The sequence below is a fragment of the Babylonia areolata genome, chromosome 10, assembly GCF_041734735.1.
Source record: "Babylonia areolata isolate BAREFJ2019XMU chromosome 10, ASM4173473v1, whole genome shotgun sequence".
In the NCBI taxonomy this organism is placed as follows: Eukaryota; Metazoa; Mollusca; class Gastropoda; order Neogastropoda; family Buccinidae; genus Babylonia; species Babylonia areolata.
Window position 1 is genome coordinate 26,235,524 of NC_134885.1, and position 15,725 is coordinate 26,251,248.

A 15,725-nucleotide genomic window follows, 5' to 3' on the forward strand; every position below is an offset into this window, starting at 1 on the left:
CATTTACTTATGCTTGCTGTTTTTGTACAACACGACACATTTACTGGTGCTGACAGTGTTTATACAACACAACCCATTTACTGGTGTTGACAGTGTTTGTACAATCCATTTGCTGGAGCTGACAGTGTTTGAGCAACACAACACATTTACCAATGCTTGCAATGTTTACAAATCACATCACATTTACTGGTGCTGCCAGTGTCTGTACATCACGACACATTCACTGGCGCAGATGGTGTTTGTATAACGCGAACAATTACTGGTGTTGACAGAGTTTGTACAACACATTTACTGGTGCCAACAGAGTTTGCGCAACACAACACATTTACTGGTGTTTGCAGTGTTTGTACAACACAACACATTTTGACAGTGTTTGTACAACTTCTGGATATAGTATGATAGACCAAGAGTTGTAAACATTACAATCTTCACGCACACACGCACACACACACAAACACACACACACGCACGCACTCACACACACACACACACACACACACACACACACACAAACACATTCTCTTTCTCTCTCTCTCTCTCTCCCACACACACACACACACACGCGCGCGCGCACTCACACACACACACACACACACTAATATCACTTCAAGTGGAAAGACGTTAAACTGAAGACGACGACGACACACACACACACACACACACACACACACACACACACACAATCTTCACACACACACACACACACACACACACACACACACACACACACACACACACACACACACACACACACAACACACACACACACACACACACACACACACACACACACACACACACACACACACACACACCCAGAGTATACCCATCATTGTTGCTGATCGATCGTCAGTTTTCTTGCCGCGTCATGATATCTCTTCCGTGTTATTAACAACTTGCTACCACTATTACCAGTAACGCTATCAGTCATATGAACACTCCGCATTCGGAATCGCTGGTTGTAATTAAAAGTTCTTAAAGCCCGCTCCCCGACCGACGATTGGCGTCATAGAAGTATACATATCAATCAGTTAGCACGATCGGATAACGGTTTTTTTAGTTTTCTACTTAGGTTCCAAATGAACTTGCCCCCTTTCACGCACGTGGTTTTAAAGCGGGATGACGACCTGGTGGATCAAGATTTGCGCTACAATAACTTTAACACAGTCCTTAGTGGCGATAAAAAAATAAAAAGACACGATACGATACGATACGATACGATACGATTTCTAAGATCATGTATGGAGGTGAAATACTACAGTGCAATCCAGTACAGTACAGTACAGTACAGTACAGTACAGAACAATACAATACAATACAAAACACACTGCAGTATCGCACAAAACATTATAATACAGTTCAGTACAGTTTAGTGCAGTGCAGCGCTATACAGCACAGCACAGTACAGTACAGTACAGACGGCCAACACTAAGGAAATACAACACAATACAATGCAATACAATTCAATACAATACAGTATAACACACTACAGTATAGTACCAAACAGTATACTACAGTTCAGTACAGTACAGTTCAGTGCAGCGCTATACAATACAGTACAGTACAGTGCCATAAAGTACAGAAGGCAACACTAAGGAAATACAATACAATACAATAGAATACAATACAGTATAACACACTACAGTATCGTACAAAACAGTATACTACAGTTCAGTATAGTACAGTTCAGTGCAGCGCTATACAGTACAGTACAGTACAGTGCCATAAAGTACAGAAGGCAACACTAAGGAAATACAATACAATACAACAGAATACAATACAGTATAACACACTACAGTATCGTACAAAACAGTATACTACAGTTCAGTACAGTACAGTTCAGTGCAGCGCTATACAGTACAGTACAGTACAGTACAGTACAGTGCCATAAAGTACAGAAGGCAACACTAAGGAAATACAATACAATACAACAGAATACAATACAGTATAACACACTACAGTATCGTACAAAACAGTATACTACAGTTCAGTACAGTACAGTTCAGTGCAGCGCTATACAGTACAGTACAGTACAGTACAGTGCCATAAAGTACAGAAGGCAACACTAAGGAAATACAACACAATACAATAGAATACAATACAGTATAACACACTACAGTATCGTACAAAAAAGTATAATACAGTTCAGTATAGTACAGTACAGTGCAGCGCTATACAATACAGTGACATACAGTACAGAATGCCAACACTAAGGAATACAATACAATACCATACAATACCATACAATACAGTTCAGTACAGTGTAATACAATACAGGACAGAACGGCTACAAAATAGTATACAACACAACACATTTTCAGTTCAACACAATACTGTAATGTTTAGACCTACGCGGTGCAATACAACTGGCAATATAGTACAATACAATACAATGCATTACAACGCAATGCAACGCAACACAATATATTTTGTATTTTGTATTTCTTTTTATCACAACAGATTTCTCTGTGTGAAATTCGGGCTGCTCTCCCCAGGGAGAGCGCGTCGCTATACTACAGCGCCACCCTTTTTTTTTTTTTTTAATTTTTCCTGCGTGCAGTTTTCTTTGTTTTTCCTATTGACGTGGATTTTTCTACAGAATTTTGCCAGGAACAACCCTTTTGTTGCCGTGGGTTCTTTTACGTGCGCTAAGCGCATGCTGCACACGGAACCTCGGTTTATCGTCTCATCCGAATGACTAGCGTCCAGACCACCACTCAAGGTCTAGTGGAGGGGGAGAAAATATCGGCGGCTGAGCCGTGATTCGAACCAGCGCGCTCAGATTCTCTCGCTTCCTAGGCGGACGCGTTACCTCTAGGCCATCACTCCACTGAGTATAATACAACACAACACAATACAACCCAACCCAACCCAATACAACCCAATACAATACAACCCAACCCAATACAACCCAACCCAACCCAACACAACACAACCCAATACAACCCAACCCAACCCAACCCAACCCAACCCAACCCAATACAACCCAACCCAACACAACCCAACACTATACAACCCAACCCAACCCAACACAACACAACCCAATACAACCCAACCCAATACAACCCAACCCAACCCAACCCAACCCAACACAATACAACCCAACCCAACCCAACCCAATACAACACAATGGTCCTGTGAATCCGGTTCGCCCACCTGCAGACCGACTGCACTATTGATACAAACGCACGCTTCAACACAAGCTGCGAAATGTCAGCTCAGCAACTGACATTTCGGGAAACAAGCAACCCCCCCAAAGCCCCCCACCCCCGTCCCCCCACCGCAACCTCCCCCCCCCCCGAAAGCCACCCCCCCCCCCCCCCGAAAGCCACCCCCTTCTACACCCCCAACCCCACCCCCCAAAAAAAGTCCATGATTGTGTGTAATTTCCGAATTATGTTCATGGCTTAAACAGTGTCAGTATCAGGAACTGAAGGACACGTCACTGCTTTCGGACAAATCCATATATATATATATATACGCTACACTACAACGCTAACCAGCTTAGTCAGGCCTTGAGGAAAGACAAAGGTAATGATGGTAAATAAATCAGTTTTTTTGGGGAGGGTGGGTGGGTGGGGGTTCGGGGAGGAGGGAGGGATTATTTTGTCCTATCTTCTTCTTCGTTCGTGCGCTGCGACTTTGCCGGGTATGTTCTTGTTTCCACAACTCACCGAACGCTGACATGGATTACAGTATCTTTAACGTGCGTATTAATTTGGTCTTCTGCATGTGTATACTACACACGGAGTGGGTTCAGGTACTTGCAGGTCTGCACATCTGTTGACATGGGAGATTAGAAAAATAAAAAAGAATCTCCACCTTTTTTTTTTGCCCACCATTGAAGACTGAAAGTCCAAAGCTTAAACCACTCGGCTGTTGCACCCGTCATTTTTTTTTTTTTTTTTTTAAACATAAGAGACGAGAAGGGGAGCTGCTAACTAGGGAACAATGCCCCACCCAGTTATCGAGTGACGTGACGATGAAATTAATTTTAAAAATCCAAACATGATCTTTAAAAAAAAAAATTACTAAAGGTTGTTATCGAATGGAATTTACATTCACGAATTCCCCCCCCCCCCTTCCCCCCCTTTTTTTTCGTTGGTAAAAAGGCGTTTCCACCATGACACGTGCTGTCGATCGTGCAAGTTCTAATCACGCGGCCAAACTGTTTTGTGTCGATTGTATAAATTCATAAATGGCAACTTTGTGTGTGTGTGTGTGTGTGTGTGTGTGTGTGTGTGTGTGTGTGTGTGTGTGTGTGTGTGTGTATTGTGTGTGTTGTGTGTGTGTGCGTGTGTGTGTGTGTGTGTGTGTGTGTGTGTGTGTGAGTCTCTGTGTGTGTGTGTGTGTGTGTGTGTGTGTGTGTGTGTGTGTGTGTGTGTGAGTGTGTGTCTTTTGTCCGTCCACCAGTTGAAACTCTGATGAACAATTATCATTCCATGTTGCGGCAAATGGGCAGGGTGTGTAACGAAGGTAGAGGTAGTTGAGGAGGAGAGTGGGGACGGAGGAGGGGAGCGAGGGGAATAGGAAGGTGTCTGGTTAGTTAGCTCAGGTGGTAGTCTTGATGATGATAATGATGATGATGATGATGATGATATGTGGAGTGATGGCCTAGAGGTAACGCGTCCGCCTAGGAAGCGAGAGAATCTGAGCGCGCTGGTTCGAATCACGGTTCAGCCGCCGATATTTTCTCCCCCTCCTCTAGACCTTGAGTGGTGGTCTGGACGCTAGTCATTCGGATGAGACGATAAACCGAGGTCCCGTGTGCAGCATGCACTTAGCGCACGTAAAAGAACCCACGGCAACAAAAGGGTTGTTCCTGGCAAAATTCTGTAGAAAAATCCACATCGATAGGAAAAACAAATAAAACTGCATGCAGGAAAAAATACAAAAAAAAAAAGGGTGGCGCTGTAGTGTAGCGACGCGCTCTCCCTGGGGAGAGTAGCCCGAATTTCACACAGAGAAATCTGTTGTGATAAAAAGAAATACAAATGCAAATACAAATATATAGATACTTATCCAGCGCCTATCCTCGTGTCGCAGACCAGGCTCTAAGCGCTTTACAAACACGGGGTCATTTTGCACAACAGACTGCTGCCTGCCTGGGTAGAGCCGACTGACGGCTGCCATTATTGGGTGCTCATCATTCGTTTCCTGTGTCATTCGATCTGATTTCAGACACGCACACGTACACACTCAGACAGCTAGGAGAGTCGGAGTCCAGACTGTTGCGAGTTCAAATCACCACCCAGACACACCCTACATCGACATCATGTCATTCTCTCCCTCACTGTCCAGTCTTAAATGACATATCTTGTCGTTTAGGTCGTGCACGGTGTGTGCATATGACAGTCAGTCGTGTCCGACTCTGTGGCCATCAGAACAGCAGAGGAAGCAAGCAAGCTGCTGTCCCGACTATCTGGGCTAGAAATTGATAACAGCGGAGTGGAGAGTGTCTTGCCCAAGTTACATCCCCACTCTCTCGGCCAATAGGGTTTTAGGACAGTCGGCGTTCGTGTGGTTCCCAAAGGCCAACTAGCCCCCCCCATGGCTGCAGCACTATGAGCCAATACAATATTGCCTCCTAGTTTGAGAGTCATAGTCCTTCAGAAAAGACTAAGCTATAAATGATTTCCAATGACTATAGAGAAACTATTGATAATACAGCTCTCAGTTTGCTGCTGGCCCAACTGTAAGCTTATGTGTTTCTGTTATCTTTATTATAAGCCGTGCGTTAGTGTCTGTGTTCTGGTCGTGGCAGTGCAGAGTTGAAGAGTCACAGACACAACACTGAGACTGACTGACGGAGACAGACACAGACACTGAGACAGGGAGAACATTAGGACACACAGGGACAGAGACACAGACATACAGAGACAAACGGAGACACAGAAAGACATTCACAGACAGACAGACAGACACACAGAGACGACTAACAGACACAAAGACAAACACACAGAGACTACTAACATAGACACAGAAAGACACACAGACAGAGACAGACAGACACAAAAAGACAGGCACACAGAGACAAACAGAGACATAGACAGATACACAGAAACAAGCACACACACACACACACACACACACACACACACACACACAGGGAGAGAGAGAGGGAGGCGCTCACAGAAAAACAAGACAGACATACAGACACACACACACACACACACACACACACACACACACACACACACACACACACGGAGAGAGGGGGAGAGAGAGAGAGAGGCGCTCACAGAAAAACAGACACAGACAGATATACATAGTGAGAGAGACAGACAGACAGACAGACAGAGACAGAGAGAGAGACGGAGACAGCCACACAAAGAGACAAGACACACACTGACTCTGCATTCCTCACAGACCCACAACCCACACAAGGTGAAAACGACCCGCACTGATTAATGAAATATTAGTCACAGACACCGCCACGCCAAGTCAGTCATTAATTCTTCAGGATGCGTTACGAAATTCCGTGACCCTGATTCATCATGCAATCACATAGTCTAACCCACCCCCCTCCTCCGACCCCCCTCCACACCCACACAACCCTCCCTACACACATTGACTGTCACGCCCCCCCATGTGCTTTGATTGATAATAGTCCATCCGCAAAACCTGACACACCATAGATTCCAGTTGAACGCGTCAGGCCGCATCCGTAATATGTTACAACAGGGAACTCGGGATGAGTTGCTAATAGAAAAAAATTGGTTAAGGCGTGGGAAGGAATATCGGTGAAACAGTGCCGACAATGGGGCAGACATCCCCCTCCACCGACCCCCACCCCCCCACCTCCTCCCTCCCCAGGTCACCCCATGCCTGACCAGCAGCAAATCCCAACGCGCTAAACCAACAGGCCTCATGTAAAAATATTTCTATAGTGGGCTTTTAAGTGTGTGACCGTTTTTACACCCCCCCCCCCACCCCCCCCCCCCCCCGCCATGCAGGCAGCCATACTCCGTTTTCATGAGGAATGCATGCCGGGTGTGTTCTTGTTTCCATAACCCGCCGAACGCTGACAATGGATTACAGGATCTTTGACGTGCGTATTTGTTCTTCTGCATGCGTAGTACACACGAAGGGGGTTAAGGCACTAGCAAGCCTTCACATCTGTTGCAGTACAACTTGACATCCAGTTAGATCTGCATGAATGCATTAGTTGTAAAGAAAATGTATCTAGAAATCGATTTCAGAAATTACTTATAGATTCAAATAATCAATATTACCACTGTTGTGTAAACACAAAGAATGCAGCTAATCCCAAACATTTTCTAAATTCGACACCAGCAGTACATTCAAGACAAATTACAAGTCTAATGTATAGAATTCGTTTAAATGCCTTTCGTACAAAAGTTTCTAAAAATATAATGTATATGCGGTAAGCAAATAACTGTAAGCAATCTACTCATTCATTGTCAGAGCACAAGACCGTTAATTCCAAAAGATGTAGTTGATGACTTTTCTTCCAATATTTCATTAACCACTGAAAAGATTTTGAATGATTATTCATTGCTTAGAATGTTTTCAGAAATTTTAAACTCCAGTCCAGTTGGTATCCTCCTTTGATGTATTATAATTAATGTTGTTATTTATATTTACACTGCTGTAGGTTAATACTTGTTGATATGCATATACATATTCTCCCTCCCAAGACACCTCATTCAATGCACACCACAATCTCTTTAGACTTTTTCTTATATACCTTTCCTCTGATACATAACATGAACACTTTTTTAACGCCAATATTCACATGCACTCCCTTTCCTTTATCCACTACTTTACTCCTTTCCGTCTAAAAACACTTATAGTGAATAGACGTTAACTCACTCAGTACGGCCAGTCCTCTCTTCTCCTCTACACAGACCCCTCGGATGTCCAGTGGGTGTCTCAATGACCCAACCTTTAAATTCCGTCGTCAGAATTGTGGTATTCTTTGTCAACATTCACCTCTGCAGTATAAGAGCATTCCGCTTCCAGTATTTTGATGATGGTAATTGGGGTGAAACGCTGTTAATGTCGTCTCTTTCGCCGTTCGTATGGAGAGAGTTAAACTGAAGATAAAACATCTGTTGACCTGGGAGATCGGGGGAACAAAATCTCCACCCTTTACCCACCAACAGCCGTGACCGGGATTCGAAACCTCGACCCTCAGGCTGAAAGTCCAACGCTTTAACTCTCTCCATACGAACGGCGAAAGAGACGACGTTAACAGCGTTTCACCCCAATTACCATCATCAAAATATTGCAAGCGGAAGGCTCTTATACTGAAGAGGTGAATGTTGACAGAGAATACCACAATTCTGACGACGGAAGCTAAAGGTTGGGTCATTCAGACACCCACTGGACATCAGAGGGGTCTGTGTAGAGGAGAAGAGAGGACTGGCCGTACTGAGTGAGTTAACCACTCGGCTTTTGCGTCAGTCGTCCATGGGTTCCAATCCACCGGTCTAAAATTAGATCAGTGGTTCCAATCCCACATATGGTCAACGGAAGAGGACGTTTTGTGATTTTTGGTTCTCCAGAAGTGGGGATATTTTATGTTCTAAATCATTATTTCGATATTGATGATGAATGATCATTGGGGGGTGATGACGGTGCTGCTGTGGGGGATCCAGTGTGGTAAAGGACTAACCTGACGCTGTAGTCATGATAATCATATCATGGCGTCAGCTTGGCTGACAGAAACATTAAATATATATGTACGTGTGTGTGTGAGTGTGTGTGTGTGTGTGCGTGTGTGTGTGTGTGTGTGTGTGTGTGTGTGTGTGTGTGTGTGTGCGTGTGTGTGTGTGTGTGTGTGTGTGTGTGTGTGTGTGTGTGTGTGTGTGTGTGTGTGTGTGCAGACACCTGCAGGGTTGGTCAAGAAATTTGATCAACACTCCTAAAGGTCAGATCCGTGAGGTGGGGTGATACTCGACTGTGTGGTCTCAGTCTTCCCAGTTTGAACCGACAGGATATTCAACAGGCGGACACGTACCGGAATTGAGGAAACTCGGGTGAGAATCTAGCGCTCTAACCATTCGGCCACCGCTCCCATCACGCGTGTAGTTTGCACACACACACACACACACACACACACACACACACACACACACACACACACACACAAGATCAATCAATTCCCTGAAGCCGAAACAGAATGGGAACGGTGGGCAGAATAAGACAGTCATTGTTGATTCAGATTTTTTTGGATTTTTTTGTTTTTAGGAAGATCCAGCCTTCGCTCAGAGCTAAAGTACTGGTCCACATTTGGATGTGGAGTGATGGCCTAGAGGTAACGCGTCCACCTAGGAAGCGAGAGAATATGTGTGCACTTGACTTGTTTGAATCCCGGCACAGTTGCAAGTATCACCCCCTCCCCCTCCACTAGACTTTGAGTGGTGGCCTGGACGCTAGTTATTCGGATGAGACGAAAAACCAAGGTCCCGTGTGCAGAATGCACTTAGCGCACGTAAAAGAACCCACGGCAACAAAAGGAAAAAAAAGGGCAAAGTTATGAAGAAAAATTCACTTCCATAGGGGAAAAAAAACTGAAGCAGAAAAAAAATGGGTGGCGCTCTCAGTTTATCGACGCGCTCTCCCCTAGGGAGAGCAGTCCGAATTTCACACAGAGAAGTTGTGACCCCCACCCCCCCAAAAAGAGTAATACAATACAATGTAATATAATATAATATAATATAATATAATACAATACAATACAATACAATACAATACAGTGATACCACCGTCCCTCGATCTTCAGCCTATAAATGGGTCGGTTTGAGATAAAAGCTTTGTATCGATTTGTTTCCACCACAAAGGCTGGTGGACGGTGGCCGTCAACTTCCTGGTGGTTATACAGTGTCTCTTCTGCGTGTCTGTCTCTGTATGTGGTGGTGGTGGTGGTGATGGTGGTGGTGGTGGTGGGGGTAGTGGTGGTGGTGATGGTGGTGGTGGTGGTGATGGTGGTGGTGGTGATGGTGATGGTGGTGGTGGTGGTGATGGTGGTGATGGTGGTGGTGGTGATGGTGATGGTGGTGGTGGTGGTGGTGATGGTGATGGTGGTGGTGGTGATGGTGGTGGTGGTGGTGGTGGTGATGGTGGTGATGGTGATGGTGGTGGTGGTGATGGTGATGGTGGTGGTGGTGATGGTGGTGGTGGTGATGGTGATGGTGGTGGTGATGGTGGTGGTGGTGATGGTGGTGGTGGTGATGGTGATGGTGGTGGTGGTGGTGATGGTGGTGGTGGTGATGGTGATGGTGGTGATGGTGATGGTGGTGGTGATGGTGGTGATGGTGGTGGTGATGGTGGTGGTGGTGATGGTGATGGTGGTGGTGGTGATGGTGATGGTGGTGGTGGTGATGGTGGTGGTGATGGTGGTGGTGGTGATGGTGATGGTGGTGGTGGTCGTGATGGTGGTGATGGTGATGGTGGTGGTCGTGATGGTGGTGGTGGTGATGGTGGTGGTGGTGATGGTGATGGTGGTGGTGGTGGTGGTGATGGTGGTGGTGGTGGTGGTGGTGGTGATGGTGGTGGTGGTGATGGTGGTGGTGATGGTGGTGGTGGTGGTGATGGTGGTGGTGGTGATGGTGATGGTGGTGGTGGTGGTGGTGATGGTGATGGTGGTGGTGGTGATGGTGGTGGTGGTGATGGTTTACGACAAGCACCCTCATTTTACGACAGAAAGTTTCATTTTACCTAACACATCTTTCCATTCATTCTAAAGCAGACATTGCCATTTTACGACAGAACTTTCCATTTTTAACTCACTCAGTACGACCAGTCCTCGCTTCTCCTCTACACAGACCCTTCAGATGTCCAGTGGGTGTCCGAATGACCCAACCTTTAGCTTCCGTCGTCAGAATTGTGGTATTCTTTGTCAACATTCACCTCTTCAGTGTAAGAGCCTTCCGCTTGCAATATTTTGATGATGGTAATTGGCGTGAAACCGCTGTTAACGTCGTCTCTTTCGCCGTTCGTATGGAGAGAGAGTAAAGACGTTGATGCCTAACCAGTTCACCATAGATCTTTCCGTTTTTATAAACGTATCTTTCCATTTGACTGCAGGTCGCTCCGTTTTACGACACACACCTCTAATTCACGACAAACACTCCCAGGTTGGGACAGACCGTTCCCTTTCTTTCACGACAGGAAATTCCATTCTTGAACTCAAGGGACCGAAATTACAGGTGAGTCTGTGATTCGTCGGAGTAATGAATAATTATTCAAAATATCTTCTGAGGACAAATACGTGTTCCGTGAAAACTGGTCAGTGATTTTTTTTTGGGGGGGGATTTTTTTTTTTTTTTGGATTTTTTTTTAAGACACTGAATATTTGAATCAAAGTCCAGTTGGTATCTACCTTTGATTGATTATGTTTTTGTTACAACGATGATGCTTTAATCCTGTTACAGGAAGGTTCGAAATAGTTACACATTACTCTCAGTTAGTTCGATCTTTCGTAGTTCTAACCTCTGCCACTTTTTTTTTTTTTTATGTATACCTATCTTTTTTATGTATCAGTCATCCCACCACCTCTTCCCATTGCCCCAACCTCCACACCCCAGCCCCTACACGCACACACACATGTACTAACGCCCCCCCCCCTCTTCCTCCCAACCCTCCCCAGTCTAATATCACTTACCAGTGAAAAGACGTTCAATTAAAGACAGAAACAGGCCAGTCTGGTCTCCAGACCCTAGTTGCATTGCTTGGTTCTAACTTTTTGACAATTACACGTGACTAAACGCCTACGTTGACCGAACTACGCCATTGTTCAGTTCCATACTACACACAAGTTAGTAGCGGGTTACGACCATACTAGGCTCTTCCGTCCGAGCGATGCAACTGGCTCCCAGAAATACAAAACGACAAAAGACATTTCCTCGCTGAAGACGCTAAAACGAACAGGACAGGCTGCTTTCAGTGTGCATCTGTCACGATCGATGCCACGGAGATAAAAGATTCATCGACCACGGGTAAGCGAAGTCCATTCTGGAACCAGACTGCCACTCTTGATGGGGAGACTTGTTCCTACAATCTGATCTTTCTCTCTTTTTCCCTCGAGGTGACTGTATCGATTGAAGTGTTCTGCCTCATGCAGGCATGGCTAAAAATGGAGAAGAAGAAGAAAAAAAAAGAGATTATGAAAAATGAAAAAGTTTTAGATTGGGTTTTGTAGTTCGACCACAGAAAGCCCAGGAAGTGTTTTTATTTTCAATTTTGGTGATTATTTCTGTCTCCGTGTATTTGTGTTTGTTTTGTTTTTTTGTTTTTTTTGTTGTTCTGTCTGTCTATCTCGTTAAAGGTATGCTCTCTTCCTCCCTCCCTCCCCCTCTCTCTCTCCCTCCCTCCCCCCTCTCTCTCTCTCTCCTTCCCTCTCTCTCCCTCCCTCTCTCTCTCTCCCTCCCCCTCTCTCTCTCCCTCCCTCTCTCTTTCTCTCCCTCCGTCTCTCTCTCTCTCTCCTTCCCCCTCTCTTCCCTCCCTCTCTCTCTCCCTTCTCTCCCTCCCTCCCCCCTCTCTTCCTCTCCCTACCTCTTTCTCTCCCTCTCTCTCTCCCTTCCTCTTCTCTCTCTCCCCCCTCTCTCTCCCTCTCCCTCCCTCCCCCCTCTCTCCCTCCCTCTCTCTCTCTCTCCTTCCCTCTCTCTCCCTCCCTCTCTCTCTCTCCCTCCTTCCCCCTATATATCTCTCTCTCCCTCTCCCTCACTCACCCCCCCTCTCTCTCCCTTCTCTCCCTCCCTCCCCCCTCTCTCCCTCTCCCTCCCTCTTTCTCTCCCTCTCTCTCTCCCTTCCCCTTCTCTCTCTCTCTCTCTCCTTTACAGAAATCTTGACACGCTGTCCTATTTTCGTCATTTTGACTGTCTTTGTTGTGTTTTGTTGTCTTCTATTTGCGTAAGCAGTTTTCTTCAGTATAGTAATGCAGGTCGCGGTGAAAGGTATCATGAAATATCCAAGATTTTTTTCCCCCCAAACCTTGCCTGGCAAAGCATTTCATATTTTTTCCATGGCTTTTCCAGCCGTAGGAAACCAGCCCTTGTATGGCCCTCAGCGGTCGGCTTGGACTGGATGCAACAATGTCAAATGTCAGCTCAGCTCTGCAAATGAATGGTCTTCCTTTTCCTTTCCCTGACACTGTTCCAGACTGAACACGACTCTGAAAGAACAGTGCGTCTTTTGCTGTGCGTACGCTGGTCAGTCGTTTCCAACCATGACCGTCAGAGCAGCAGAGGAAACAACTATTTGGGCTTGAATTTGATTACAACAGAACCCCCGAAAACGAAGTATGGCTGCCTACATGGCGGGGTAAAAAAAACAAAACCAAAAAAATACAAAAAACCCCAAAACGGTCACACACGTAAAAGCCCACGCGCGTACACACGAGTGAACGTGGGAGGTACAGCCCACGAACAAAGAGGAAGGAGAAGATTATAGCAGAGAGCAGAGTGTCAAGCGGAAATTACATCCCCACTCTCTCCGGCAAGAGGGCGTCAGGACGGTCGGCTTTGTGTGATGGTCCCCGATGGCCATCTATTTTTGTATTTTGTATTTCTTTTTATCACAACAGATTTATCTGCGTGAAATTCGGGCTCCTCTCCCCAGGGAGTTCGCGTCGCTATACTACAGCGCCACCCTTTTTTTTTCTTTTTTTTTTTCCTGCGTGCAGTTTTATTTGTTTTTCCTATTGACGTGGATTTTTCTACATAATTTTGCCAGGAACAACCTTTTTGTTGCCGTGGGTTCTTTTACGTGCGCTAGGTGCGTGCTGCACACGGGACCTCGGTTTATCGTCTCATCCGAATGACTAGCGTCCAGACCACCACTCAAGGTCTAGTGGAGGGGGAGAAAATATCGGCGGCTGAGCCGTGATTCGAACCAGCGCGCTCAGATTCTCTCGCTTCCTAGGCAGACGCGTTACCTCTAGGCCATCACTCCACTAACTATCTAGCCCCTCCCCCTCCCGCCTCCCCACCGGCCCCTCATCCCCACCCCCCTCCCAAGCAGCAGTACTAAAGCAAAGGCCAGTGAAATCTAGCCTCCTACTTTGATAGTCACTGTCCATCACAAAAGACTAAGCTGTCGTGTGGAGAAACAGTTCATCATGCAACTCTGATAATGAAACAAGTATCAGTATCAGTATCAGTAGCTCAAGGAGGCGTCGCTGCGTTCGGTCAAATCCATATACGCTACACCACATCTGCCAAGCAGATGCCTGACCAGCAGCGTAACCCAACGCGCTTAGTCAGGCCTTGAGAAAAAAATAAATGAAATAAAAATGAAATAAAATAAAATAAAATAACAAAAAAATAAATAAATAAAATAAAATAAATTAAAAAATAACAGATAAATATATCAAATACTACTACTAATAATAATGATATTTATAAGGCGCAAAATCTTGATGAAGTCAACTCTAAGCACAGAAAAAAAAAATTTTAAAGAAAGAAAAAAATAGACAACAATGATGATAAATAAGCAAATAAATGTAAAACATGCAGACACACGTTCACACACACACACACACACACACACACACACACACACACACACACACATACATACATGCATAACAGATATGCAACAAACATGCAGTTTCACAGATATGAAAGCACAATCAAATACACATAAACGTACATGAGCCCCAACACACACACACACACACACACACACTATGAAACAAAGAAAGAAAGGAATAAAAAACGAAAGCAAACAAACAAACAACAACAAAAAACAACCAACACTGAATATGTCCTTGATTGTTCCTCAGCTCACCTGATGTGGGCAGTGTTGTTGTTGTTGATGGTGAAGGAGGAGCGTGACAGACAAGATCCCATAAGCACGTGCTTGCACGCGCACTGATTCCCCACGCTCGCCGCAACCACACACACACACACACACACACACACACACACACGTCAGGACACACACACACACACACACACACACACACACACACACACACACACACACACACACACACACACACCACAGAGGGAACCAAGGGGACGTGTCCCTCAAGCCATCCTGAAGTCTCCTTCGTGTCCCTGTCTAGACCCTTCTCCTCCTCCTCCTCCTCCTTCTAGGTCCTCTCCACCTCTCTAACTACTGCCCTGTGTGGGGGGTGGGTAGGTAGGGAGTGGGTAGCGGAGTTGTGGAGAGACTGTTGGTGGACACTGGGGTGATTCGGGGTGGTGGTGATGGTGGTGGTGGTGGTGGATAGGGTTCAGTCCCTTGATGAAGAGCTGGAGCTGGGTGCGCGGAAGAGGGAGGGAGGGAGGGAGGAAGGGGAAATTCCTCCGAGTTCTTTCAGGGGAAGAAGGGGTGGTTGGGGGGGTAGCAGAGACGCGTCGCTTGGTTGGTTCGCCGCGCGTCTGTAAGAAAGAAAAATCATAGAAAAGAGATTATATTGATGAGATTTTATACATGTGTCACATCCGAGCTCTGCTTTGTGTGTGTGTGTGTGTGTGTGTGTGTGTGTGTGTGTGTGTGTGTGTGTGTGTGTGTGTGTGTGTGTGTGTGTGTGTGTGTGTGTGTGTGTGTGTGTGCTGTACTGATTCCCTGAGTGAATGACACGGGAAACGAATGATGAGCGCCAAAAGGCATCTCTCAGTCGGCTCCACCCATGTAAGCTGCCTGTTGCACAAAATCAATGACTCTGTGCTTGAAAAGCGTTTAGCACCTGGTCTCTGACCGAGGATAGGCGCTATATAAGCATCCATACCATATCAATCAATTATGCA

The 15,725-nt window shown here is 45.8% G+C and overlaps 1 protein-coding gene across 1 annotated transcript in view; it reads right to left on the reverse strand.

Annotated features, from left to right (window-relative positions):
• LOC143286321 (uncharacterized) overlaps positions 1-14,889 on the reverse strand; it is a 24,883-nt gene extending 9,994 nt beyond the window's left edge. The window contains exon 1 of the mRNA XM_076593861.1: positions 14,758-14,889. Within this exon, the coding sequence (XP_076449976.1) occupies positions 14,758-14,819 (62 nt within the window). The 5' untranslated portion in view covers positions 14,820-14,889. The remainder of the gene's footprint in view (positions 1-14,757) is intronic.
• Positions 14,890-15,725: the final 836 nt, after the last annotated feature.